At 40.3% G+C, this 26,930-nt stretch overlaps 1 protein-coding gene across 8 annotated transcripts in view; it reads left to right on the top strand.

Moving 5' to 3' along the window:
- The window catches only part of EBF1 (EBF transcription factor 1), a 413,301-nt gene that overhangs the window by 313,905 nt on the left and 72,466 nt on the right, over positions 1 to 26,930 (top strand). For 4 of the 8 annotated variants that reach the window (XM_060144143.1, XM_060144140.1, XM_060144138.1 and 1 more), the window contains 2 exons: positions 1,691 to 1,821; positions 20,376 to 20,502. In XM_060144143.1, coding sequence (XP_060000126.1) covers positions 1,691 to 1,821; positions 20,376 to 20,502 — 258 coding nt within the window. Of the gene's footprint in view, positions 1 to 1,687; positions 1,822 to 20,375; positions 20,503 to 26,930 lie in introns of all 8 variants that reach the window. The other 4 variants (XM_060144141.1, XM_060144139.1, XM_060144137.1 and 1 more) reach the window with 1 other exon arrangement.

Here is a 26,930-nt window from a genome sequence, read left to right as displayed (position 1 = left end):
TACTTATACTGAGTTAGAAATTAAGAATTAAGATTTTGAGACATTAACTAGAATGTTTCCAAACTGCTTATATTTTAAGAATTTTATATAGTTGTTAAATGTAGTTTATTTCTCTTATAAATTGCTTGGAATCATGCATCATATTCTATCATTAGTTTAGGAGTACTCAATTATGCATTTAAACGTGGTTACTTTTAAAGGAAGATTTTACAAAAAAGTCCTATGCCTGTGGAACATTGATCACAACCTTTATATGTGTCAAAAATTGAACAAGAATTTTCAAGCCATGAATCATTTACATTTCCTTGATTAATTATTTTGTTTTTAGGAGAAAGTGGGGGAGAGAAAAGGCATCTGAACTGCCCAGTTTTAGTTGTAAATGCATTGCTGTGAGTTCAGCCAACGTGAAATGTTTAGTTTGGATATTTCCAAATTTCTCTGTGCAATTTTATAAGATAAATTTGACTCAAAATCAAACCCATTCTGCTTGTTTGTGTGGTGGCACATGAGCAATGGTTCCAGCGGGCTGGGCTTCATATTTTCTTTTCTTCTTGCAAAAGTTAAAGCATGACATTTTGCCAAATTTGACAAAGTCCAATAATTTTTTTGCCAGTTTCTTCCTGTTAAAATTAACTGGTGCTCTCATTGGCTTCAATACTTGGAAAGTCAGTCTAGGGTACTTAATAAACATTTTATTAAAGAGGAGGGTCTCATTTTCTCTCCTTAGACAATATCTCCTTTGCTTTAGAATTTTGCTTTGTTCCTTTTCATAAAAGTGATCATGAAAACAGCAGCATGGCATTGTGGAGTTAACAGTCCTCAGTGGTACGAAAGTACTCTCTGAGAGATTTCATTTTTGCCTAGTAATTCTGTTGAAAGCACGCCATGCTCATCAGGCAAACCACCTCTAGTGTGTTTGGAATCACAGTATTTGCAAATTATTTTCCATCTCCAAGGGCCATTTATAATGGAAAGAAAGGAGATAGGAAGTTTTGAAAAAGCCAGTTCTTGGGTTTTATGCCTGGGAATGACAACAAAGCAAAGGTCATGGGACTTTCTGTGGTTCAGCCCTGACTCAGCTATTTGGTTACATAATTCACCCTGAGTGACCTGCATACTTTGCATCTATAAAATGGGATCCATGACATTTATTGAAAAAAACTTAGTGACTTTTATTCAGGAATATTGCTCTGTTAGTGGTACAGACAGAAGGCATGGAACAAGAATGATGTTCTGCTCCAGCCTCCTTTCTTTCTTCCCTTCCCATCAAACAGCAATGTTTATCTAAAAAATCTATGAGCTTTCTTTTCAGGAGATGTATTTAATTATGAAGCAATTCTATGAGGTTTCCAGTGTATTTTAAAACATCACCCATTTAAAAAAAAATCCTTAGCATTTCATAAATTAAATTTTGCTTCTACGTTTTATTTCATAAGATTTCAGGTTTGAAAAAGATTTGGGTAACATATATGTATCTTAATAGAAACAATGAAAAGCATGCTTTTAAAAACTGAAATTGCACCCTGAGGTTTCAGGTCCTAATGTGACTAGGAAATGCTGAGATCTTGAGGGACTTTCTGTTCGTGAAAAGATAAAAGATTTTTTTTTTTTCTTTTCCTCAAGTCTCCCATCATTAAAGTTTGGTTCTAACAGCCGACTCCTTCTCTTTTTCATGTGTGTTGAAAAGCAGCTACTCCCTGTATCAAAGCCATCAGCCCGAGTGAAGGATGGACGACGGGAGGTGCGACTGTGATCATCATAGGGGACAATTTCTTTGATGGGTTACAGGTCATATTCGGTACCATGCTGGTCTGGAGTGAGGTAGGTGTTGTCTGAACATTAATATCTAATAGCTTGGTCTAGTTGAGGAGACTGTCTACACTTGCATTTCTAAGAGAGTGTATAGAATTTAGAGATGGCAGTCTGGGTGGGCCAGCTCCAGTCTACGGAACTCTGGAAACTAGGAAAGATGGGTTGGGTTTACCAGGAGGCATCACTTTCTACTGGAATGACTTCCATCCACTGGCCCATCAGCACCAGGAGACCTTCTGTTTTGTCATTTGTCCTCATGGGCTAGCCACAGTGTGGAGGTCCTATTATGTATAGGGAATTGGAAAGGAGATGCAAAGTCACAAAATATATAGGCAAAGCCCTGTTCAAACTGTAACAAGGTAGTAATCTGTGAACATTTGTAGATGGAGTCTATTGTAGGACCATCTTCAAGGATCACCATTCACGTGACAGTAATAATCCAGGTGTAGGTGGTTCTTGACTTATTCAATGACTCTTCATCAGAGAGTGAGCAGTTTGCCAGGGGAACCTAGAAGAACACAGAGCCCTAGGAGTTTATACCTCTCAGGCGTCTCAGTGTGGGACTTCAACCATATGAAAATGACTATGCTCTAGTTTTGCAGTACTTTTCAAGCACTGTGATCATTATTTTAACCTGCAAGTTGACTTGTCTGGCAATAATCAACATTAGCTCAAATTACAGAACATAAGTGTCACCATTCCTTAGAAGCCATGGCAAACTTGCCTTTGCTTTCTAAATTCTGAGCCTCGATTTCTTAGCCAGCATGCCCAGAGCCCCTTTTCTTTCATCTCCCCGAAGTTTAGAGTAAAAACAAGGTTAGAACTGCAAGAGAGCATTGAGCTCACTTATCTCACACACTTTACAAGTGCTCATAGAATGGCTAAACTTTATTGAGACTTACTGGATTCTGGGCACTGTGCTGAGTTCTTGACATAGATCATCTTAATCTTCCCTCTACACCACAAGGTAAATACTCTTAACGTGTAGCTTTTCTTGATAAGGATACTGAGACTTAGACATATGTAATTACATCACCCCAAAGCAGCCACCCAGAGCCCATGGAGTGTGAGTGATAGGTATGTGGCCACACAAAGGAGTCAGTAGCAGAACTGGAGCTAGAACTCAGAGTTTCTATTTCCATTTCTGGTTGTCCTCCCATGACACCACTGTTTAGCCCATCCAGATGTTTTGATTGTGTTTTCTCTTTGGAGGGGCCACAGAGATAAGCAGAAAGTTAAGACTGTGACAGTTGAGTACATTTATCTTTCCAAAGCAGAGGCTGCCCTTCCTTTTAAGCCTTCTATGTGCACACCTCACTGCCAGTAAGCCGCTCGAGCAAGCCCCTCACCAGCCCGTTCTGCCACTGCCTTTGTCTTTCCCATGCATCCAACAAGCGGCATGCTCTTGGCCAGAGAATCCAAGCTCCCTTAAAGCTGAATCAGAGATGGACTTCTCAGTCCACCAAACTCATTGCTGTCCACGTTAGAACAGCCCAGGTCTGGAGGTGGACTGAACTCCCCTGGCTGACTGCACCCCATTCTTTGTTGGAAACATTGGGTTGTAACATTAGAAGCATCACGTACATGGCATATGTTTCTTCCTTGCTGCTGGAGACAACAGTGCTCACAAGGATAGCCATTCCCAGGTGCCCTGGGCTGTGTCTTCATCCCTTCCTACCCCTCATTCTTTTGCTTGTCCTGGACCTTGAGAAGAGGGGAAGAATAAATAGAATATGAACTTTTTATCCAGGTCATAGCAGTCAACAGTGAGGCCTGAGAAATGGGGCTCAGAATCAGCCATATTCTTGACCCCTGAGAATAAGTGGGGTTAGTGTGATGCTCCCTTTACAACCTCATGCCTGTCTTAGGCCAGGTGCACCACGTTGGATGTGGAATAAAGGACTTCAGCATATCAGGAAATTGTTAATTTTTCCCTCCACCTTGTCAAGGTCCCCCAGTTTCCTCTCAGTTCCCTCACTTCCTTGCCCTTTTTGGTGAACACGTAAGGGAGGTTAAATTCTACCTTAGATTTATCTAAATTGCTTTAAAGGATCTGTTTCCATATAAAAATCAACACAAGTCATGAAAAGGAAAATCCACTGAGGTGATACCTTTGTCCTCCTCCCTCATGTGTCCCTCCACTACCCCTGCCTTGAGTGTACCAGAAGCCCCTCGTGATGGATCTGGGGGGTCCAGCTGGGAGGTGGGGGTTGGAGGGCGCATGCTCCTTCTTTGCCCACCTCCTCCTCACAAACTGCTCTCCTTCGTGGATATATCATAATCAGCTATGACTCTTTCCTGGTGAAAGCCCACTATGTAGTTTCCCAAAATGTTTTAGCTAATATTCTTTTAAAATAAATAAATCCCCTGCAGCATTAGCAGTTGGGCGTCTGGATGGAGGACTTTAATTTGGCCTGTTATCATCATGATGGTCCTGACATTTGGAAAAATAAGTCTTGCAGAGGTGAACTTTTTGTAAATATTCTAAACTATTTATAAATTTAGATTTTCATCCAGGCTATTTGACAGATATGATGTTCTCTCTTTTTTAGTGCAGGGAGAGAATCTGGTACTGCTCCAAACCCCCCAATCCATTGTATACTGACGAGAAATTGAGAAGTAGCTCACATTTACTAAGGGTTTTCATGCGTAGGCACTTTACGGGTATTATTTTATTTGATTCTCATTATAGCCCCATGTTACATACATATAAGTAAACCAAGTGTCAGAGAGGGTCAGAGACCCACCATCACACTGACAGATAGGGCTAGAGGTGGGATTGAACCACAATGTATGTTTTTACAAAGGAAATACAAGCCCACGTTAATGAGAGAGCAAATAGATAGAATATTGAGAGTAAGGAAGGACAGGAAGAAGAGAGGAAAAAAAGACATGCACAGTAATCCACGTGGTACAGTAGTAGGGGTAGTAATAGCAACAGTAGTAGTAACTATGACTGTTGTTTTTAGTCAAAATTAAATTGTGTCTTTTATTTTGGTAGGGCCCAAAGAAATTGGGGGCCATTTCTCCAGGCTTCCACTGGATAGAATCAGAACTTGGTAACTGTGACTATTAAGAGAAGATATCTATGAAAGTAGAGTATGACTAATATTAGCTAACATTCATTGAGCACTTAGTTCCTGCCAGGCTCTCACGTGAACCTGGTGACAGCTCGCATGTGTAGCATGTACAGCGTGCTGTTCTCATTTCACTAACCGGGAAACTGAGCTTGGGGAAGTTAAATAAGCTGTTCAGTTATCAACTGGTGGAGATGCGATGTGAACCCAGACAGTCCAAATCCAGGGCTCACCTTTTTAACCGTCCACGATTTAGCCTATGCCAAAATTTTTACCCTAGGGTTTTACCATATCAGACCAGGATGGAATTGCCATTGATGCCTTATACTTGATGGTGTCTTAACAGTTACTGTCACCTCCCAAAGTAAGCTAGACGTGTCATGTAGAGAACAGAAGAGCGGTCCCTTCATTTTCTAGTTGTGTAAGTTTGTGGGTGGAGCCGTTGGCTTACAGGAAGAATTTACCCTTATGAAGGGTATATGCTTTGTGTTAGAGGCACAAGACAACCTCTTCTTTTTCTATATGAATGACTAAGTTACTTGTATATTTAAGACAGTTAACCTGTCTGGGCCTCTTCTCTAGAGTAGGACCCCAGTCTATCCAAATTCTTTGTCCCTGGCCACATTTTCTCTTGAGGTTATGCCACCTCTGAGATCTAGTACTTTTCATTTTAAGTAGACTTTTATCTCTTCTCCATTTCTTCACTCTGTAGCTGAAAGCACGCAGGAAGCGGGCTGGTGGGCCAGGACAAGTCGATAACATTTTAGATTAGCAGCTGATGCTATTATTTGGAGTCTCTTTTTAGCTAAAGAAGTTTTAAAAAGAGCCAGAGAAAATAGGGCTGGCTTCATTTACCCTCATCTGTGCCCTTCCCCTACCAACCCAATCTTTTGCAAGTGAGTAGTTCATTTTAGCTCACTGATGGCCCCCAGTTGGGAAGAAGACAGGTGGCACTGTCGCGTTCCTAACTCAGGGCTGCCTTCTGTGAGCTCCCAAGTTTGGGGTGAACCACAGGGCTTTCCTGTGAATTTGGTTTGCTATCTTTGTTTCTCTTCCTTATTGCTTCTCGCCCTTTCTCCTCTCTTTTTACAAAGCAAATTATCTTCCTGATACTCTCGTACTCCTTGTCATGTCTTACACCAGAAGACTTAAAAAAAAAAAATCTTTGTAGTGTTTTATATATAAACCCAGAGAAACCAACAGGGTTGATGTGTGCTAATGTTTAACGTGGGTTGAGTTTTTTTCTTGAATACACATGTACTTCATTGCTTTTGCTTTTCTACCAACCTGTGATTTGGAGGGGCGAGGGGCTCCTGCTACTGGTTTGTCGTGCCAATTGTTATTTTAATATCTCCTTCTGAATTCCTCTAATTTCTAAACAATGAGTACTGGTTGGCTTACCAGCTGGTGTGGAACACTGGGGTAGGTACTATCCGTGATTAAAGTGAGTCTTTGTGGGATCTGGTATATTATTTAGAAAGACAGCTTGCTCTCATGTAGCAAATTAGAGAGTTACATATATATTTATGCAATCTAGAGTTAAATTTGTGGTTTAAAATTCCAGCTAAGGTTCTAGAAGGCAGAGAGAGTAGTGTAGTCAGAGGTAGACTGTTCCAATAACCAATCAGGTTTCTATTATGTCCAGGTGGATCTCTGTGCTGGACATTTTAGGCTCTCACAATCCTTTTAATTAGTCGCTGAAATAGCTGAGAGAATTTATACAGCTTATGGTGTTTAAGCTGCCTGTAAAAAGTGTCCAGTGGTGGGATTGGCAGGGAGCAGAGGGTGGCGGGAATGGAAGACAACCATCCAAGAAAGGATTTAGATTTCACGGGGTAGCAGTGGGCTAGGAGCCAGATAGTAATTATAGTCCTTCCATTGTCCAGTCAGAGCACCTATATTTTAGTCATTGTTGGTCACTGGACCTCCATCTCAACATCTGAAAATGAGGGTCTGAGACCAAATCCTCTTGGAAACCAGCTACAATTCTAGTCATTCCTTTTATCTATAATTCATTCCCTTGAAAGCCCCCCAGCAGTAAGAAGGGTGGGAGTGAGGATGGGTGGGAAGTAACTTCTTCCACTCTTGTTTGTTCTTCACTTTTAGAACACACTTGCAGTATACAATATCATGTTTATTTTGAACTTCATCAAAATGATTTAATTAGCCCCCAAACTGGATCTCCCTATTGATATCTCTTCAGTCCATATTTTCACTCTCTACACTTCAGATTCTGGTATCTGATCTACACCTGAGACTTATACCACAATGTTGCTCTAATTCATCTTCCAGATAGTTCTATGGAATATACCAGTTCTTTGGGATTTTAATAGGCACCCCATGGGAGATGGGGGTGGGAGGTTTTTCCCAGTAAATTTGGGAAATGTTGAGTCAAACAGATTCCACTGGTCCTGTCCTAGAGTTTTCGAGGTACTTATATGCACTTTGACTATCTAAGACATAGTATGCAGCATGTTCCAAACTTTGTGACCACAGAACCTGTTTTTTCAGGGATCACTTTACAGGAAGATATACTGATAATGGCTGAAGTATATTTAGATTTCATGTTAATGAAGTAAAGTCATGAAACCCAATTATGAAGTGATTGGGCTGGTGTAGATGTAGGAAAATGTGAAATATTTGCAGAGTATTATTCAGATTAGACCAGCAATGTTTGGAGTCATTATTGTTTAATCCTGCAAGGCTCTGAACAGAATTTCTCTCATATTTTGCATCTGGTTTTAGTCCGTGCACACTTGACGTTAGATGCCATGTGATTTTGTAGGACAGCTATATTTAAAGATTGCCAGGACCACTTAGCTCAAATGGGAGAAGCCAGCGTTACATTACTGTATGAACCAGTTAGCCTCATCCAGGGGCCATACACTGTCTTTTTCATCCAGATGAATGTTTTCTTCAACGGCATTCCCAGAGACAGGCAGAAGGCAAAAGAAGCCACTCTTTGGGAAACCTATGGGTGACCATGGTCAGGTAAATAGCAGTTTGTGGGGCTGAGAAGCAGTTTTGCTGCTTGAATCCGGAAGTCGGAAAATAAGGTTTTAAATGCAGTTATTGATTTCTTCCCTTCTTCCTTTCCATATCTACTTTCTATTCTCATGTGTGCACATAGCTCAGAGGAAGGACTGTAAATTTAAAAAAAGAAAAATAGTATTTGCTCCTCTGTGACATCAAAAAATGAATGACTACAACTCATACATGCTCCCACTGTGAGTTTCCCAGGCCTTATATCCGGCCTTGATTTTTACTGAACCACATGTAGAGTCACAAAATTTTGAGGGCTTTGAGGAGCATTTCCAGTCATCAACTGCAGCTGTTTTATTTTGAAAGTGAGGAAAAAGAGGTTCCAGCGCCCGCCGGTGCAGTGACTTGTCCTGAGAATGCCTTAGCTAGTTAGTGCTGGGATTTTAGCCCAGTTCTCCAGACACCAACCTCACTCCCCATTCAGCTTTCTCTTGTACCAGGATTTCTCGTGACATTTCCCTAGTTTTTTAACATACTTCCTTATATTTACCAAACCCTCCCAAGTTTTATACATAATAGCGTCACAACTCTAACGACTATTATGTATAACACATTTATATGAGATACAGTTCCACTAAAATAAAAAAAATTAAGGTGGAGAAAGACATTGTGTCAAATATCTTCTCTTTCAAAAACTTTTAATATAAATAGGGTACAATGTAAATAGCTGTGTCATCAACTTTACATATATTGAAGCTTACAGGTATAAGTTTAATTCAAAGTTTATTAAACGCACAGGTTTCAAATAATTCCTAATTGCCTACTTTTTCCTAAATACATAAGTTGCCAAGTCTTTATTCAACCTGTACTTATTGATCATCTATTAAGAGGAAGATGCTTAATGCAAAATTTTAAACTTCATTTGTAAAGAATTAAAGGAGTAGCCTGAATCACTTGCATCAAACTTTGAATATGGCTTTGAAGAATACCTTTCAAGTCCAAGTTATTGCACAGGGAATGATTTCTAAGTGAGCCAGCGTATTTAAAAAACAGATTAAAAATAGTCTAATGGCCTTTTTAATATAGTTACATAGTTACAACCATGCTCACCTTATGCTTTAAAATCCTCTAGTCTATATTGTTACTTTTGACTAAGGCACTTTAAGTCTATCCTCTATGTTGATAATTACGGGTTAGTTAAAAGCACCTTTAGGTTGACATTTTCAGCTATTTATTTACAGTGCATTCGGGAGGTACACATATGTGCCTATAACTTGAAAACGGATAAACCACAGAAGTGTGATGTGTTTCTAATTTTAACGTGAATCAAAGACAGAATTTGCAGCTGGCTGCGGTCATGTGACTTTAATGAAGAAAGTCAATATTTATATAGTGTTGTGCTCATTTCATCCATGTGCTCAATGCTGATTGCTGGAATGGCTCCCTGATGATCTGACCTAAAGCCTTTCTCCTTATGCAACCTTATTGGCTTCCTCTTTCCTAAAGGCGTAACTCCGTAGTTTGGGATTCAAGTACAGCCTTGTAAGCCTCTGACCTTTCTTTTCAACATCCTTACCCACCATTCATCTTAACTTCTGCTCCAGTCACAATGAGTGATTGGATAAAGATGTGGCTCTTTATGCCTGCAGTGATTTTTTTCACCTCTGCACTCTTGTCTTGTTTATGCCATTCCTCCTTCCACAATGCTTTTCCCTCCTTTCTGTGCCCAAATCCTTCCACCCTTTCCGATCCAGAAAAAAATCATTTTTTTGAAATCTTCCCTCACAGCTCTAGATATTGAATATTTTCTCTTTCTCAATTCCTAATGGCCTTATCTGTACCATCTTATGTTCTTATCACTTTCTATCTTTAATTATTGTGACATAAGGGGCTGCCCTCTCCCTTGAAGGCAGGATCCATGCAAAATTCAGCTTAGTCTACAGAGTCTAGCACAGAGCCTTACACTTCAGAGGCATTAATTTATACCAAATAATGTTGAAGGGCACTGCTTCTCCTTTCATTCATTCATTCAATCAAACAAATGCTACTTTTTAGCAACTGTTATATTCAGTGCTGCTTCATAGTGTCAGTACCAGACAGATTGCAGTTTAGTTTTTGTTAATGCATGTATAATTAGGTAGTTTATATTTAGATATATTTATTGTGCAGTAAGGATGCACATAAATACCTTAGGGTAAATCTGTTGGTTATGGTGAGGATTAAGTAGTAATAAAACTAACACTTTTTAAGTGATTGATACCAGTGAGGCCTTCTCCTAAATTCATTATAGGTGTTAAGTCAATAAGTCCTTTAATAACACTAGTCAGATAACTAGCCCTTCCCCCTTCCCAGACAATGAAATTGAAGGCCAGAGAGGTTGAGTGACTTTCCAAAGGTCCCACAGCTGGTAATTTGCAAAACTTGGGCTTGAACCAAAATTCTTCTGACTCCAGAGCCATCTTTTTTTTTAACCATCTAAAAAGAAGGTAGGGAAAGCTCATCTATCCAGAGAAGAGTGTTCTAGTCACCGCAACTCTCCAAAATTCAGCATGAAACCAGAAGTGAACCAAAAAAAAAAAGAGTAAATATATAAAATAACAGACTTTGAGGTAACCAGAAGAGTAATTTTAAACCAACTATGTTATCTGTTTTCCCAGGTCATAGCAAATTAGAAGGAGCAAACTAGAGGCGGGTTGTGAGAAGCAGGCTCAGTGACAGCAGAAGTGACAGCTTAATGTCAAGGGAAGGAAGGGAAAACCTAAAAAGCAGACGAAGAACTATATTACTGCGCAGCATGTTAATGGCTGTTCATAATGACAGTGGCCCTGAGTAGTCAAGAAAGAGATGGCAATTATATTCAATATCTTCTGTCTGAAACAGCGTGATGTGTGTAATGCATCCTCGAAAGACTTCAGTGAAAGCAGTTGTGGTGGCACGGTATTTAAAGGGGGTTGGCTTCAGTTTTCCACAGAACTCACTTCCTGGAGGGATGTGTTAAATCAGGAATTACTGAGTATGTGTGCAAGGATCACCGTAGATAGGATGCAAATAGGAACTATACCACTAAAGAATGTGAGAATGAGTCACTGTTTAGCATCTTACAGCTTTGATATCCTTTTCTTAGAACTCTGAAAGAACCTAAAAGACTTTCTGGTGAGACGTGAATTCATTCCCTGCTAGTCCACCTTTTGGTTCTTACGTTTTTGTTCCTAATTCCTAATCTTTGCAGGCAAAGATTCTGCCCTGCAAACCACCGGCTTTGATGACATGCAGCCCCTTCCAAAAATGTATCTGGCCTTCCTTTTTCTTTTATATTTTAATTTTCAAACAAACAAAGCAGCAACCCAGGACCCTAAGCCAGGCCCAACTAGGGAATGATATTCCTTCTTGACTGAATGTAGAAAAACAAGCCTCGAGAAAGAGCCCATTGTGCAGTTTCAAACCACAGGGGCTGGCGTTACTGGTGTCCAGTCCTCCCCGTCTGGTATACTGTGGACCTCAGGATCTCACCAGTGCTTTTCCAGCTCCCACATGGTCAGGATGGGATCCAGTCTTTAATGGTGCCCAGTTGGCACAAGATTTACATCCTGGGAAGAGAGCTGGAGAAAGTTTATTTAAAAAATAAATTACCGAAAAATAAATAAATCAATCAACCCACAAAACCAAAGGTAGTTGAAGCATAATATATTTATTTTAGCCTTTTTCTCCCCAATCTGTTATTTTGAAAGATGATCTTATTGCTGTTTTGTTTTGTACAATTAACTGCATTGATTTAGGGACCTGGCTAGTTTCTCGGTCAGAAGAATTGGGTAGTATATTTTTGTGAGTGTTTAATGAGGCTACCAGGAAGTCTGTGGGGGCAAAGTTAAAATAATTCTTTTTCTTTAGTAAAAAGATTTTTTGAATGGGGTGGTATTGATGATATCTTTTTGGTAGATTCATAAGGGACGTTATTGAATCTTTATCCTAATTATTAGTGGTGGTTAATCATGTCACGGTATTTACTCATTCAATGTTCAATAAGTATTTACTGAATGTCTGCTAGGTCCAAGGCACTCTTAAAACTGGAAACAGAGTAGTGAAAACAAGAAAGACCAAGTTCGCATCCTCATGGGGCTTATATTCTAGTTGGGGGATGCAGGCAATCAATAGGAAAATAGATCTATATCTCTCTTCTATGTATCTGTGTCTGTGTCAATACCTATGTGAGAGACATTTCAGACAGTGTTAGGAGATACGACTGACCGTTAAAACGTAGATTTTAAATCCCCTTTTAACTCAATTCCTGAGACTTTAGTTTCAAAAGTCTCCTCTGACATTCATACATAAAGTTTATCTTTGGGAATTCATGGGACCCAACATATTTTGCTAAACATTGGTTTTGTTATTTTCTTGAAAGGACAAAAGGAAACCAGAATGTTTGTGAAACGGTAAATGCTTCCACGCGCTTTCTCTCACGTTCCCTGAGAAATCATATACTGCCTTTGAGACAGGCAATTCTTGGGAATGAAAAAACTCTGGGTTACGAAACCCAGAGAACCCTGATTAGGGAACAAACCAGAATACACTGAGAGAGAAGAGCTAGCATCCCCTGATTTATGTTGTATCCACTTCAGGGGAATAGAGATAAAATATGTAGGTACAGCCAGCACAGTGCCCAAGAATATACACTGATCATATTTCAACTTTCTTTAAGAACTCCAGAAAATAATATTTTGTAAGCACCATGTTTAACTACAGAAAGATGAATGCCCCAGAGTGGAAGGAAAATAAGTTTTCTTGTGTGGTCACCATCACTGTGGTGTCTCTTTAAAGCTCCTTGGTCGATTTGGTTTTGAAGCTTTAATTATGCTTTTATGTTATAGTTTCCTTATTTAAGTGTCTGTTTTATGTCCATCACTCAGCACCCCCTGCCTATCTCAAAAGAGATGGATATTATTATCCTAATTGAGGAGGAGGGAGAATGCTGTGAGAATTATTAATGCATAAATTAAAAAATTAATCTGGAAAGTGCTTTAGGGTCCCTAGAGAAGCTCTACCCAAACACAAAGCATATTTAACATTATTGTCTGTACTCCCACAGAGCAGGAGCTGGTGCAGGATAAGATGGTAAAGTGAGGCACAGAGGGTGACACTGGCTGAATGAGCCAGTGTACCTTAGAACCCAGACTCTTGGAGGGGTAATACCTAAAAACCACTGTACCAGTGCCCACTTTAGCCTTTTTCTAGTCATAACTGCTAATTATTTTTCCAGAGAAGAAACTGTAACTTTTCCTTCCTTTTACCCCTTCTCTTTAAGTCTTTGCTTGTTTTCGAGTTTTTTGGTTTTGTTTTTACTTTTAGTGTTGAAAGTGATTAAGGCTAAAATATTAAGTCCTAAGGGTGGTGATGAAAAATCACTGGTGCGCTTTCTAGTAATCCCAGTTATTTTTTTGGCTTTGTAGCATGGAACTTCAAATTGCATTTATTTCATATAGTTCCATTGGTTGGAAAACGTGCATAAAGGCTTATCTTAGAATTGCTCTTTTGTTTTGCTGGGACATAATTCTCAGCCAACCTCTCACCAATGAGAAAGGTTATTTTGAGGACCTGCTGTGTTCCCAGAACATTTTTGAATGCAGGAGAGGCTGAGGACCCATTCTACCCTGTTAACAGTGGAGGTAGGATGAAAAGTACAAGTGCCAGGAATTATGGAAAAACAATAAACAGTAGTAGGGAGGGACAGCTGTGGTTGTATAAAGGTGGTCATCAGTCAGGCAGACTTGCTTCTTATCGGTTCCCTGGTCATTTTTCTTAACTTTCCTGAAATTCATTTTTCACATCTGTGAACCAGCTACTACCCCTGCCTGTCCCTAATACTATAGGACAGAAATCACTGGAGGAGTTTCTCACAGTACGTGGCACAGAGTAAGAAGACAATGAAAAGTCACTGCTGCTGGAGTCACCATCAAGGTCATCACCACCGTCCATTTAGTGTGAGCTACAGGGATACAGATAGTAAGAGCTACTGGCTCTCAGAGAAGAAGGTGATTCCCAAGACTTGTCCTTTTCCCCTAGAATTCTCCAACATGTCTCCATTAATATTTTAAAATACTAGGTACTCTCATTCACCCACCACGTGGGTCACACTTTTGATCCTGCTAGAGACTTTTATACAAACCATTTGGAGAATTATCGTCTCCCATGCCCCTCTTCTGGACTCCCAGGCTTTGCAGACTGCCTCTTTGGGGTTTTGTTTCCAACCCTATGCATCTTTCATGATTCTGTGTGCACCCATAGAGGGAGTCGTTCCTCTTTCCTGTTTCCCGCTTCTGTCAAGGACAGGCCTCACCCACCGCCCCGCATGTCTGCATCCTGTCTCTCACGGTCACAGCAGCTTCACTTTGTACCCAGAGGCCACAGCAAGTGTGCCTCGCCTGGCCGACCACTCGGGACTCTTCTGCTCTTGTGCTCTGAGTCTGGAGAAGAGAAAATGCTCACACAGGCAGCTCGGAGGGAGCAAAATTGCTGTCACCGGCAGGTCCTTGGTGTGCTGGCAGCCTCTTCTGGGGCCTTGCAGAGACCATGTGTGTTTCTTTCATTGCGATACCACACTTAAAAATGATTGCTTCTGATTATAATATTAATGCATTCTGATTGCTGAGAAGCCTGAAAATTCAGGGAGGTAAGCGGAGGAAAATATAATTACCCGTAACTTTACCATCTAGTGGTAACTCCTCTTAACACTTTGATGATTTTCCTTTTGGTCTTTCTTCCATGCAAATATATATCTAATTCTTATATAATCACATGCAATACATATTGCACAAAACTGGTAGTATTCTGCTTTTGATTTTAGTAATATTTTTCTCATAATAAAAGTAATACCTGTAAATGTATGAATTTATTTATTCCAGAATTATCTATATGATTATTATTTCCTGTGCAAGCACATGCATACTCTCTCACACACACAAATAAACACAGAAGTACACACACACACGCACACGAGGAAGAATCAGGAGAGACAGAAGATGTATCACATCTAATGTCATCAGTCTAGAAATAAACACTGCTGTTGGAGCATTGATCTTTTGTGGCCCACTTTTTAGTATTGCTTAACCATTTTCTTTGTTTCGCCTTATCCCTTCTCGCTGGAATGAGTCCCAGACCTTTAGACATCTTCTTTTTTTTACCACTTAGATGATATCTGAGCAGTAGTCTCATGCAGGGACCTGAGTGCTGGGCCAGTTGGATAATTAATTTTAAGAGCAACTTAGGGAATGAGGGTTAAATATTATCAGGTTAAGAACAGTGAGTTCTTATGGATAGGGATTGCTTGCTTAATGCAATCAAACATCTAGTAGAATTCTGGTCCAATTTACACAAGTATTTATTTCAGAAATATTTGGGAAATATCCTGTATGTAAGGCATTCAGTTTAATACTTTAGAGGATACAGATATGAATTAGACCCCGTAGCTGATCTTAGGGACCGTCTAATGGGAGAAAGATGTGTAAGAAAATCTTTATGGCACAAAGTAAGATAGGATGCTTTCTATAGTATACATTCCGTAATTATATAAATTCTTACAAAGGTGCAGGTAACTGTGGATCAGGTGAAACTTATTGGAAGAGAGAGCGTCTGGTGAGGGTCTTAAAGAACAAGAGGAATATCATAGGGGAAAATTTAGGCAAGAAATGGCATGAACAAAGCAAAGATGTTAGGCAAGGCCGTGGTGTTTTCATGTATCCGCATGGCCTTCAGAGTGTGGAAGGGCAGAGTGGGGAGGGTGACTAGCAAGGGTGATCAGCTGTCAGGCCTTAGAGCACCTGACTACCATGCCAAGGAGTCTGGACTATACACCATACACAAAGGGGGCAGGTGAGGTTTTGAGTCAGGGCATGCTGTGGTGAGATTGATTTGAAGAAGATAGTTCTGGCGGAGAAGGTAGAAGTAGAGAGAGACCATTTAGAAGGCAGTTATAATATTGCAGTCATCTGAGTAAGAAATGGTGACAACCTGAACAGGATAAAGAAGCCAGGCAAGGTGCCAGTGGAATTCAGTGGAGGGTAAAATCAACATGACTAAAAGAAAAGTTGAAGGGAGAAAAAACATAAGATGATCCTAAGTTTTCTATTTTGGGTGATTCAAAGGAGAGTGTTCCCTTAGCTGAGAGAGGGAACACAGGAGCAAGAAATTCACTTATAGGTAGGAAGATGATAAATTTATCTTGGGTCCTGTTGAGATTGAGGTGGCAATAAGACAAGTTCAGGGAGATTCTGTTACTCTGTTTTTCATAAAAATGTGGTGCTTGGCCAAAGAGATCAAAGCTACAGGTGTGGATTTGGAAGTCAGTTTAGGCGAGGTGATTGAGCCAATGAGTGAATTCAAGAAATGTCAGGCAAGTGAAAAAGAAAGAGATCTAGAACAAGCCTTGTGAAATTTCTACAGTTAACAAGTTGGCAGAAAGAAATAGTTGGCACATGAAGAGAACAGGAACCAATGAATATGAGAGGAGCCCTGGAAAACACTTAACAGGCGTAAGAGATGGGTTTTCTTCTACTGTTTCGAATAATGTTAGTTAACTTGCTTGACCCTCAACTTTTCTCATCTGGAATACATATCCCATAAGGATGGGTTTTAAAAGAGTGAATGTGAAAGTGCTTTGATAAACCATCAGATGCTCTGCAAGTCTTAGGTCTCATAATTAGTGTCACAGAAGTGAAGAAAGTGTAGACTTCCAAAAAGGAAGAAAGTAGTGTCAGATGCTACAGGGTTTCAGAAGAATATTTATTTTTAGCTCGTTTGGTTTGTGATTTAAGGAAGTTAAGTCAAAAGAGTGAATCTGTTCTCTAATCACTTAGAATAGAATTTCCCAAAGTGTGGGGTACGTGCCCCCTGGTTGTACAAGAGACCATTTTGGATTCGACACAGACATTAAGTAGAACTGAATCACATCATGAGAAAGTGATTTTCCTTTTATTTCTCTTTTAATCCTTCTGATTTATGTTAAGGGACAAAGTCTCACTTGGGGCAAAGAAGTCTGTAACGTCCAGCACTAGCTCAACTCCCTTTTCAATAAACCCACGCAGGTTGTCAACATTATCTAGCTAGGATTTAACATCATATTAACCTTAAGATTACCACCCACAGTTCCTTCTTATTTTGGCAGGGGATACCAGTTGTGATAATAATATAGCTCCCTTTTAAAATAAGTTATTTTAAACAAAAAGTTAACCAATTAAAAATTTTTAAGTACATAATTGTATAGGTGGTTTATAGATATGGCAAAACTCAGAAAGTGGTATTCCGATGATGGAAGTTCGGAAAATTTAGACTTACTGGAGCCCCTCCTCCTTCGGTAACTTAGAGGGCCTGCCTTAGTTCAGCCAGGTTGGAACAATGTGGGAAATTTATCCTGAGATGGGGGGAGGGGTTTGGAGGTGGGTCTTGAGTTCTAGACTTCCAAATCTAGACCCTGTCTTTTCCCTAACATGTTGAGTCAATTTTTGAAGCCACTAGACTTTTCTGGACTTTTGTGTCCTTCGCTAATGAAATGAGAGTGTTAGAATGATTACTAGCGTTCCTTCCCGTAATAAATACTGTAATTCTTTGAGTGATTAGTAATTAAGCCTCTGCTTTCAACTGACAGAAGTTAGATACAAGTTTTTCCTTCTGTAAGCCATCAGTATCATGTGTCAGTGCTAGAGCCTGTTCCCAGACTAACATCCACAGCAAGGAAAACGTCAACAAATTCACTCTCTAATGATGATTCATATTCTACCTCATTTGCGAAGGATAGTTATTTCAAGAATGAATCTCTGCTTTAGTTAGAGTGATTGATTAAAACTGAAAATAAAATTGTAAATGAAAATTTGTTTCAATTTCCTGAGCCTAGTACTTTATGCCAACACCCCACTCTCTTAGTTTCTTTGCAGTCATATCTAATCAATTTGTAAGGCCCATGAATTTTGTTTCTTAGTGTATCAACTCATAGGTAATAAGTACTTATGCTTAAAAAGATGTCTCAATTGTCTGCTGATATCTTTCCATCTTTTAAAATGTATTTCCCCTGAGAAAAGGGAGGGCAGGTGAAGTATTTTGTAACTGGCTGAAAGTTCTCCTAAATATTCTCGTGAATTAATGTTACTCTGCAGTCCAAGCAACTCTTAAGATAGAAGCGTACCACTTATTTGGAATATAACTATATGGCACCTTCCACCATCAAAAACATAGCCAAGGACCAGGCAGTAGGTGAAAAATGGATATAGCATGTAGATTAACACACACACACAGTCTTTGGATCTGAAAATTTTGAGTTTGATAGTACCTTTAAAAAGTTTAAAGGTATGAATATAAACAATTTCTTTTTTATGATTAGATAGGAAGAATTTGTTCCTGTCATTTTTTGAACTGCATTGGGGTCACTTTTTTGCTCTTACTTGCTCTAACGAGCGTGATTTGTGCAAGCAGTTTAACAATTTATGATTCTGTTTTCACATCGGAAAAAAAGGGATAAAAATACTTATGATCGTTCTGACCAAATTAGTGTTTGCAAGTAAAATCCTCGGCAATGTAGTAGATAACCTAGGTACTCAACAAGTGTTAATCCCAACATTGCACAAACACTGTCTGATCAGTTGAGATTAAACATGCACTTGATTTTAGAAGGTCATCTTTTACTGCTCTTCAGAGCCTCTTTTCTTCTCCTATTCTCTATACAATAGTAAACTTGATTTCCTGATTTCGATGCTTAAAGATTAGAAGAGCAGTATAGAAAGTGCAAAGGACACCAGGAGGAAAAAAGACAAAAAAAAATGAACAAAATAGAAATAATTTAAAACTCATAGGTATCCAGGGCCATTTAGTGCAGGGGAAAATAGCCCCTCATACCTCAGTGGTCACTTAGGGCTTTTCTGTATTATAGAAGATATATAGATCTAAGATAAATAGAGCTTTGATACAAGATATAAGAAGGGATGTTCCAAACGAAAATCTTGATTTATCAAGGCTAAATTAAATTATATATACTTTGCTTACTTTAGAAAACATACAGTGCATTTTGGAAGAATTTCAGTATGAAAAGGTCAAAATCTTAAATATTTTTTGTGCTTTTATGGATAAACCCTTAGCCGTCTGAAAAACTTAGCCATGGAGAGCTCAGTCTCCAGGGGTTCCACATAAGCACGGTATTACTGAAGTATCTTCTGTGTATTTCCAGCAAATAAACTAAGGGTCCACACATTCTATGGAAGAGGATAGGCATTTCTAATTAAGTTAAAATGATTTTTATGCAGATGACCGTTATGTTTCAAAAAAGAGCATTTGAAAGAAATTACTTGCGGATTTTAGCAGTAGCAACTTTCTTACATTCTTTCTGCCAGGACTTTGTGCTAGGACAGTTTACCTAGGCAGGACGCAGGGGCTGGCATTTGTGGGTGTCACCTGGATTCTCATGGTGTCACCTGTGATTCTCTGGGCAAAACATTTGAATTTGCACATTGAAACAAAAGCCCTTTCTAAGTTATAAGAACAGCACAAACATGAGTTAGTATAAACTCAAGTGATCACCCATTGCATACTGACTCAGTACCGCAGCACTGATCTAAATGCGTCTGAAAGGAGTAACGGATGGGCTGTTGCACACACCACAGAGAGAGCACGCAGAGTCCAGCACCATCAGAGAGGTCAGCCAGTCAAATACCAGGGCTGGGGTTTTCAAAGAACCAGATAATGCCAGTTTTATGGCCGTTAATAACATTTTAGTTATATAAACAAAGATACGAGTACTAAAAAATAAATTCTGCTTTGCAGTGTACTCTGGCTGCCAACAGGGTTCAGAAATGACCTTTCTCATTGTGCACGTGGCATTGCATAATGGACCACTGATCATCCTCCAGCCCCCTCCCCAACTTTCCATTTCCCTTTTATGGACAGTCCTTAGTTCTGCTAGATCCCTCAGCTATTTCAGGGAGGCACATTCTTGGGTTTCCCCTTTAAAGCTCTTTGATTGTGCCTCTGGTAGTTAATGCACCAAATGGTCTTCAGGGGCATTTCCTACATGTGCTCTGCAGCTAACCAGAGCACCTTGGCCCACTGATTTCCTACCTCTGTGTTTTGCACATGTTTAAGGGCTCACTTCAAACACCAGGCCCACCAGCTTCTGGAGAGGAGTGGCAGAGCTCAGCTCTGATTTGGGTGTCTGCTTCAAACAGAGATTTTCCAAAGGATATCCTGTAGTAGATAAATCATTTCATTAGGCCAGGTTCACTTTTCAAACCAGGAAGCAGAGTGCCTGCCGTGTAGGAAAACAGATAAAGTTGTTATGGCTGTGCTCAGAGCACTTGTAAATATTGTCGTCAGTGTCTTTTATACAGGTTCCATCACGATTGTATTTAAACACTGACAGGTTAATTATGTGTTTGAAGGCTATGTTTATTGAGAGCTGATAAGAAACATATGAAATGAGTCCTTTACATAATGCAGTGACAATGTTTTTTTCCCCAAATGTCTCCCCCCTAGTTGATTACTCCTCATGCCATCCGGGTGCAAACTCCTCCTCGGCACATCCCTGGTGTTGTAGAGGTCACATTGTCCTACAAATCCAAACAGTTCTGCAAAGGGACACCGGGAAGATTCATTTACACAGGTAAGAACTACTGCAGATGGTGGACAGAGCTGCCTTGGCCTTGTGGGTCTTTGACGCTATCTTGTATATATGTGTGTGTGTTATTCTAAAATCTATTTTCTCTTAAGACCCACTTTCCTTCTCCATTTCACCCTATGTTTGACCAAATGAGGTGCTACTACTACTACTACTACTATAATTATTTAAGAATTCATCTGGGTGTCCGTGTTGAATGACAGGATCTGTTGAAATCATGGGTTGGATACCTAAAGCAGCAGCATGAGAAATAAGGGAAGAGGAAAGGAGTGCTCGACAATCCTGAGTCTCTCTGGATGTTAAACCATCTGTGTGGCAGTTCGTTTGCTTTATGGAGTAGGGGTGTGCTTTAATGCCCAGTACGACGTTCTTCTAGCTTGGTCGTGGCACTTGTATTAACGACAATTGGTGATTTTTGTATTTCATTCTGGATTGGTGCTTTCTTTCCCTGTAAGCTGCATTTTTCTCCCCCTCCCGCACCCCCGCAACCGACTGCCCCCTGCCACCCCAAAGAGCCTTGGCACGTGGACCTGCCTTGCAGTAAGAAGCTAGGGTTATAGGGTGAATGTGAATTTCTTCCCGTCACGTGGAGAGAACCAGGCATGTTCTCTATGGAAATACATCAAGTGCATAGTCTGAGTGCCCAGTGTGTACTTGAAGAGATCCTCAGATTGTTGTGTGCAAACCAGACAGTCTTTAGGGAACCAAACAGATCCCTAACCGAGGGATCTTTTTTGCAATCCAGATTCTGATTCAGTAGCTCTGGGTGGGACCTGAGACTCTGCATTTCTAACAAGCTCCGAAAACGAGGTGGATGATCCTGGTCCAAGGACCACCCTGGGAGTGGTAACATTCTAGGTCCTCTGCTGAGTAGCAGTCATCGCTGGGTAGCTGTCTCCAGAAACTGGCCCCATGTTTCCTTCTTCATTCAATAAAGGACCAGAAGGCCAGCTTAAGTACAGAGTGTAAGTTGCTTTCACACAGGGAGACTCCAGAGCATGAAGGGATAACTGTGCTAACACATCCTAATTATAACCATACAATTAAATGGACAAATTTTATTTTGCTGTGACATTTTACCTCGAAGCATCTTTCCTTTTGTATTTTAACACTAGGAACAAAACCGACCGTGCTTATTAGTGACTCTCCAACCCCCCCTCAAAATTATAAAAACAATTAATGCATCCTGACCCTTGGAAATGCCTCCCAGCCCTTTAAACAAAATGTAGGTTTGGTGCCTGCCTGACTATTAGTTTTAGTTAATTGAAAATTATAGGATTGACCCAAGAGGAAAATTTTGTTTGCACTCCAATCACTTTTACAAATTAAGGAAAATTACCACAATTTTGTTTAGCTAAGGTTTCACACTGAGTTCAAGAAATTAACTCAGCCGTCCCAACAAAGTCAGCACTTTGTTAGTGAGCACTTGAAAAAATAATAGTCTATCTGGAGTTTTGTGGTGTATACAAACGAAGCATAGAGAAAGCGATGATGCTTTATAGAAGTAGGCCAAGTGTTTTTAATTAGGCTCATTGGTTCAGCGTAAGTTTTGAAGAACAATCAAACTAGCAGATTAGCTGTTTCTTTTAAAGCTAGGGTTTCTTGCCATTCATTTTTCCCATGAGAACTTCCACATAGCGCTATTTTTTTTTTTTTTTTTTTACAAGCCTCATTATGGGCCTGCAGGAAAGGACCAAATGAAACTTCTGATACTGTAACATTCCCCACCATCATTCCGATGGATGGGAGTTTTTCACAATGTTCTTCACTGAACTCAGTGTTCTGGAACATATTACAAAACCACAGAGGCCAAATGTTTTCTCTGAGGAGTTTGGACTCTGTTTTTGGCCGAAAACATTCAGGCCTCGCTGGCTGCTTATTTACTCTGCCATTAAGGACAAGAAAAGGAGAAGAAAAAGAAGAAGAAGAAAATGCTCGTGTGATGGGAGGAACGAGAGGCGATCAGGCATGATTCCGCTTTGGTGACAACGTCCCTGCCCATTAATGGTTCCATTTTGTGGTCAAGACTCCTTTAGAAGAAATTATTTTTAATCAGTGTTCAACGAAATATCCCCTTGAGCCACCTGGCCATAAAAGTTAAAAAAAAAAAAATCATCCCCATTAAATTACTTAAGTTCTCAAAAGAAAATAGCTAGGGGACCCATCGTTATTGGGAATTTTTTTAACCATTAAAAAAATTGCTATCAATTTAAGAAATCACATCTTGGAAAACTCGTATGAGATGGGAATCAAGATCAAAGGTAAAAGCGGCCGATTTTGCAAGTCTAGCAAGGTAGTTAAGGATAAGAGAGAGAAATCCTGGGTGTGCACTCCAGGATTTCCCGCACGTGTGTAAGTGTGTGGGAAATTTAAAGTATGAAAAAAATGCTTCTGCTGATCTTGCCTCAAACTGTGGGCAAGAGACAAGAAGACTTAGTTTTTTAAGTATTCTAAGAGAGACTCTCACCTCTCCGTGCATTGGAAAAATAAAAGTTTCAAAGAAACTGGTACAAAAACTTCCCTGTTGATGTAGCTGGCTGTTCACAGTCACTGTGACATTACACCAGTTCTAGCAAAAGGGAGTCTCTGTTAATTTCTGAACTACACCTGGAACTCTTGATCATTATCATGAAGTGTTTATGGCTGCTGCTGCCAAGCCTCTGTGATTTGCTCAGTTTACCTCTCTGCTTGTCACCACTTTCTAGCGGAGGCACAGGGATGGGTTGTAAATCCTCTCTGTTCTTCATATCCGAACAACCGCTCAGCTCATTGGAAACCTGCAGCCCTCCCCTTCCGTCCACCCACAGAAGCTCACATTTCATTTTCTTTAACATCCACGGCATTTCAAGATGTGAGGCTTGGTTTTCTGGGTGGGGTGAGCTAACAGTTGTTTCTTAGTAGAATATCACTTGGAATTTTTCCCTTTAAAAAGAAAAAAAGAAATGTCCTAGGACTGAAAAACAACAGCCCAAACTAAGGCACTGTTGTTTTCTGAGTGTGTGTGACAGGGTTTGGGTGTGTGTATGTGCAAGTCTCTAAAAATCTATAATAGATGAAAAAAAAAAAAAACCCACACAACTGAGACAGGAACAGCCTGGCCTAATCTATGCAAATAAAGGCAGACTATTGGGGGTGGGGGGAAAGAATCTGACTAAACACAGATTGCCTGCAAGCTGGCTCCACTGGTAGGGACAGGAGGGCAGCTCTCCATCTTTGGTGCTTCAGACCAGGGACACGTGAGGTGTTCTCAGCTGCCAGCTGTGCGGTTCTCTGGTGTTTGCCCAATCAGAGTGAGGGAAGAAAGTGAAGCCCAACTGGATCAGAATAAAAAAGCTCAGTAGCGTAGCTCATCCCTGATCTGATTTATCGTGGCCACTTATTCTTATGTAAATGTAGAGCGAGGCTGACTTTACATTTTAAATCATGTTTTCTAAGAGGAGGAAACAAAAACTCTTTCTAAGGACGGGACTGTTTTCAAAGCCCTCGCTAATCGTGTGTCTGGTCCATCAGTCCAATGGGAAGTCAATCTCCATAAACCTCCACTGCCCTGGAAGGGGTCTCGCCAATATCTTTGTTCTTCTCGTAGCTTGCTTTCCTGCAGTTGTTATGTCTTGAAGCGACTTGGATCTTTTAGAATTGTAATCTCTCCCACTAAACTTTAAGTAACCTTGGGAGCTGATAAGAGACTCCCAGGAGGCTTTAGCTGCTTCTTCAAAGTTCTTAGAATTGGTTTTTCCTCATAAGAGGTGGCCAAATCCAAATGTACTTTTTAACTTCAGTCCAGTTATTCCTCCACTGGACGGGCTGCTGACTTTGGGAAAAATATGACTGGAGAAATGGGCCACCAGGATGTTGGACCAGCTTAGGTGTGCACCAAGAGCTATATACTGCCTACTGCCCAAAAGGTGGTGAAAGGCCCCAGTGGATGATCATCTAACAGCTCAGATGTTTGTGTAGGTCACATCTCAAATCCCTTCTACCACTGGGTTCTCCTGTTCTTAACGTTTTCCACCAAGCTTCCTGCCCCTGTGAAACATACATAATCCTTGTATGTTAGTCTCAGAATCCACTTTGACATAAATATTCTTCCTGGAAATGCTTCTTGTTTGTACCTCATGCCCCAAGTTACTCTGCATGTAGAAGGGGCCATGTTGGCTGAATATGTTCCATGAAACTTGATGACATGTACCATGTCTTTCAAATATTCCTTTTTTCTTCCCATTCCTCTTATGTTCTCCCTCTGCCCCCCTTCTCTCTTCTTCTTTCTTCCCTTCTCCCTCTTTTCATTCCTTCCCCTTAGTCTTTCCCCCTTCACTTCCAAGGAGATGATGTAGCATAGTGATTGAGTCCTTGGGTTTAAGAGATGATGGGTGTAGCTTGAACTCTCAGCTCTACCACTTAGCAAACGGGTTATTTTTGGGACATTGTACGATGGCTCTGAACCACAGTCGCCTCATCTTTACATTATCACAGGGAATAATAACTTACTGGGGTTGTTCTTAGTATTAGGGAAATGTGTATAAAGCACCTAGGGTGAGCTAGCATGAGCACTTGGCCAGATATTAGTAGTTTCCATGAATAACTGATGACCATTACAATTATTCATTCATTCATTTGTTGCTGAGTCCCTACCATGGTGTAATATTTTATATGTGTTGTTTATCTTCTCCACCATGTTCCTAGAGGTCTAAGAAATGTCCTTTAGGAATTTTAGCAACAGAACTGTAGTCATCGGTAAATTAAAGAAGCAACATCAATCAACCACAAATACAAAGAGCACAGTGTAAGGCAGCCAGAAAAAGATTTATAAATGTGACGATAACAATTTTGATATAACAAATATTTTCTTAGAAACCACCTCAAACAATACGTATTTTAAAAAGGCAGCCCAGATTTATAAAGTTCTCAGGTGTTGAATTTTCAGGAACAACGCACACCTGTTCTCTTATTTCCATCCCAAATTTCAACCCCTGATCTGGAGGCCATAGTAACATGGGTACCATCTATCACCAGCCCCCTTCAAAGGTGTTTAGGTTATAATCAGCTTCAATCCCCGTTCAAGAGGTTTCAGGGAGAAAGCTCTCTTTTTAGTTCTTGGAAACCTCCTGCACAAATGAAGGCTGCCATCCTGGGATAAACAAAGTCATCAGTTTTAGGGAAAAAGTTTGCACCTAATGAATCTCTTGTTCTTTAGCCTCTTCTTAAACTAGTTCATTGCCAGATTAAGCTTCTGAAAAGCCACTTTCATAACATGTCCCTGCAGAGAAACCTTCCCTATCTACTCCCTGTATGTAAGAGGTAGTCCAAGCCCCTGGGCTTGGCATTCACAGCTCGCTATGCTCTGGGCCCGGTGCTTCCTCGTCTCCACTCAAACCAGTCTCCTCACTATGCCTCACGCTCACTTCATGTTTAGCTACCTTGGACTTGGTGATTCCTCTGTAAGTTCCAGTTCAAACTCTTACTTCCCCTCGGAGGTGTTCTCTGGCCACAGTAGCAAGTGGCCAGGGCACTGGGCTGAGATCACGGAGGTCTGAGTTCTAGTCCCAGCCCTGCTGCTAACTGGCTATGAGACATAGGACAAGTTGCTGACATGCTCCAGACTACGGTTTCTTCATAGTAAAATGAGCCAGTTGGACTAGGTGACGTTGATGTTCCCTATGGCTCATCTTGATTGATTGGAAGAGTCTCTGTCCTTGGATCTCTTTTGTCACATGTGCTCAGATGGCTCATTCATCATTCACTTCCTTCTACTGTTGGCTCTCTTCTTTTGATCTTAGGTAGACACATCTCAAGAAGTCCACAAGCTGCTTGAGGGAAGAGTGAACCTTCCCTAATATTACACTGTTTTGCCCACTGTGTTGAAGCACCTTGACTTACTTGACTTACACCTTACTTGCAATAGGTGTTCTCTCATAATTGACTAACATATTGCCCAGAAGCAATGGGTCCTCATTGATTTTTGTGCTCTGGATGACAGGGAATGTAAATAAGAGCTGTTAATTAAGAATCTATCCCTTTTAACTTGAACTTACATGTAGAGAACACAGTCACTGGGGTTTTTGTTAAAGAAAAAAAATGGGGTTCGATCTATATGATATATACGCTTCATTTTTTGGTCTGTAAAATGAGGATATTTTAACAGTACCTGCATCTAAGGAGTCAGTAAGTAAATGTATGTAACACACTCCTGGCAGTGCCTGGTACGGTATGAATGCTCCCTAAAAGTAAATGCAGAAAGAGAGAAGCAGACAATAGGAATGTTTCTCTTCAAAATGCAAAGAATCGGTTGTTAGGGCACATTTTGTTTGGTATTATATGTGTGCCAGCTTTCATCTGGTTAAGGAAATTGTTTCTTTCTCGGCGTTCGAGTCAGAATCAAAAGATCTCGGTTCTAATTCTGATTTTATGACTTT

The sequence above is a fragment of the Lagenorhynchus albirostris genome, chromosome 3, assembly GCF_949774975.1.
Source record: "Lagenorhynchus albirostris chromosome 3, mLagAlb1.1, whole genome shotgun sequence".
NCBI classification, from domain to species: Eukaryota; Metazoa; Chordata; class Mammalia; order Artiodactyla; family Delphinidae; genus Lagenorhynchus; species Lagenorhynchus albirostris.
This window is presented reverse-complemented; position numbering and strand designations above follow the sequence as displayed.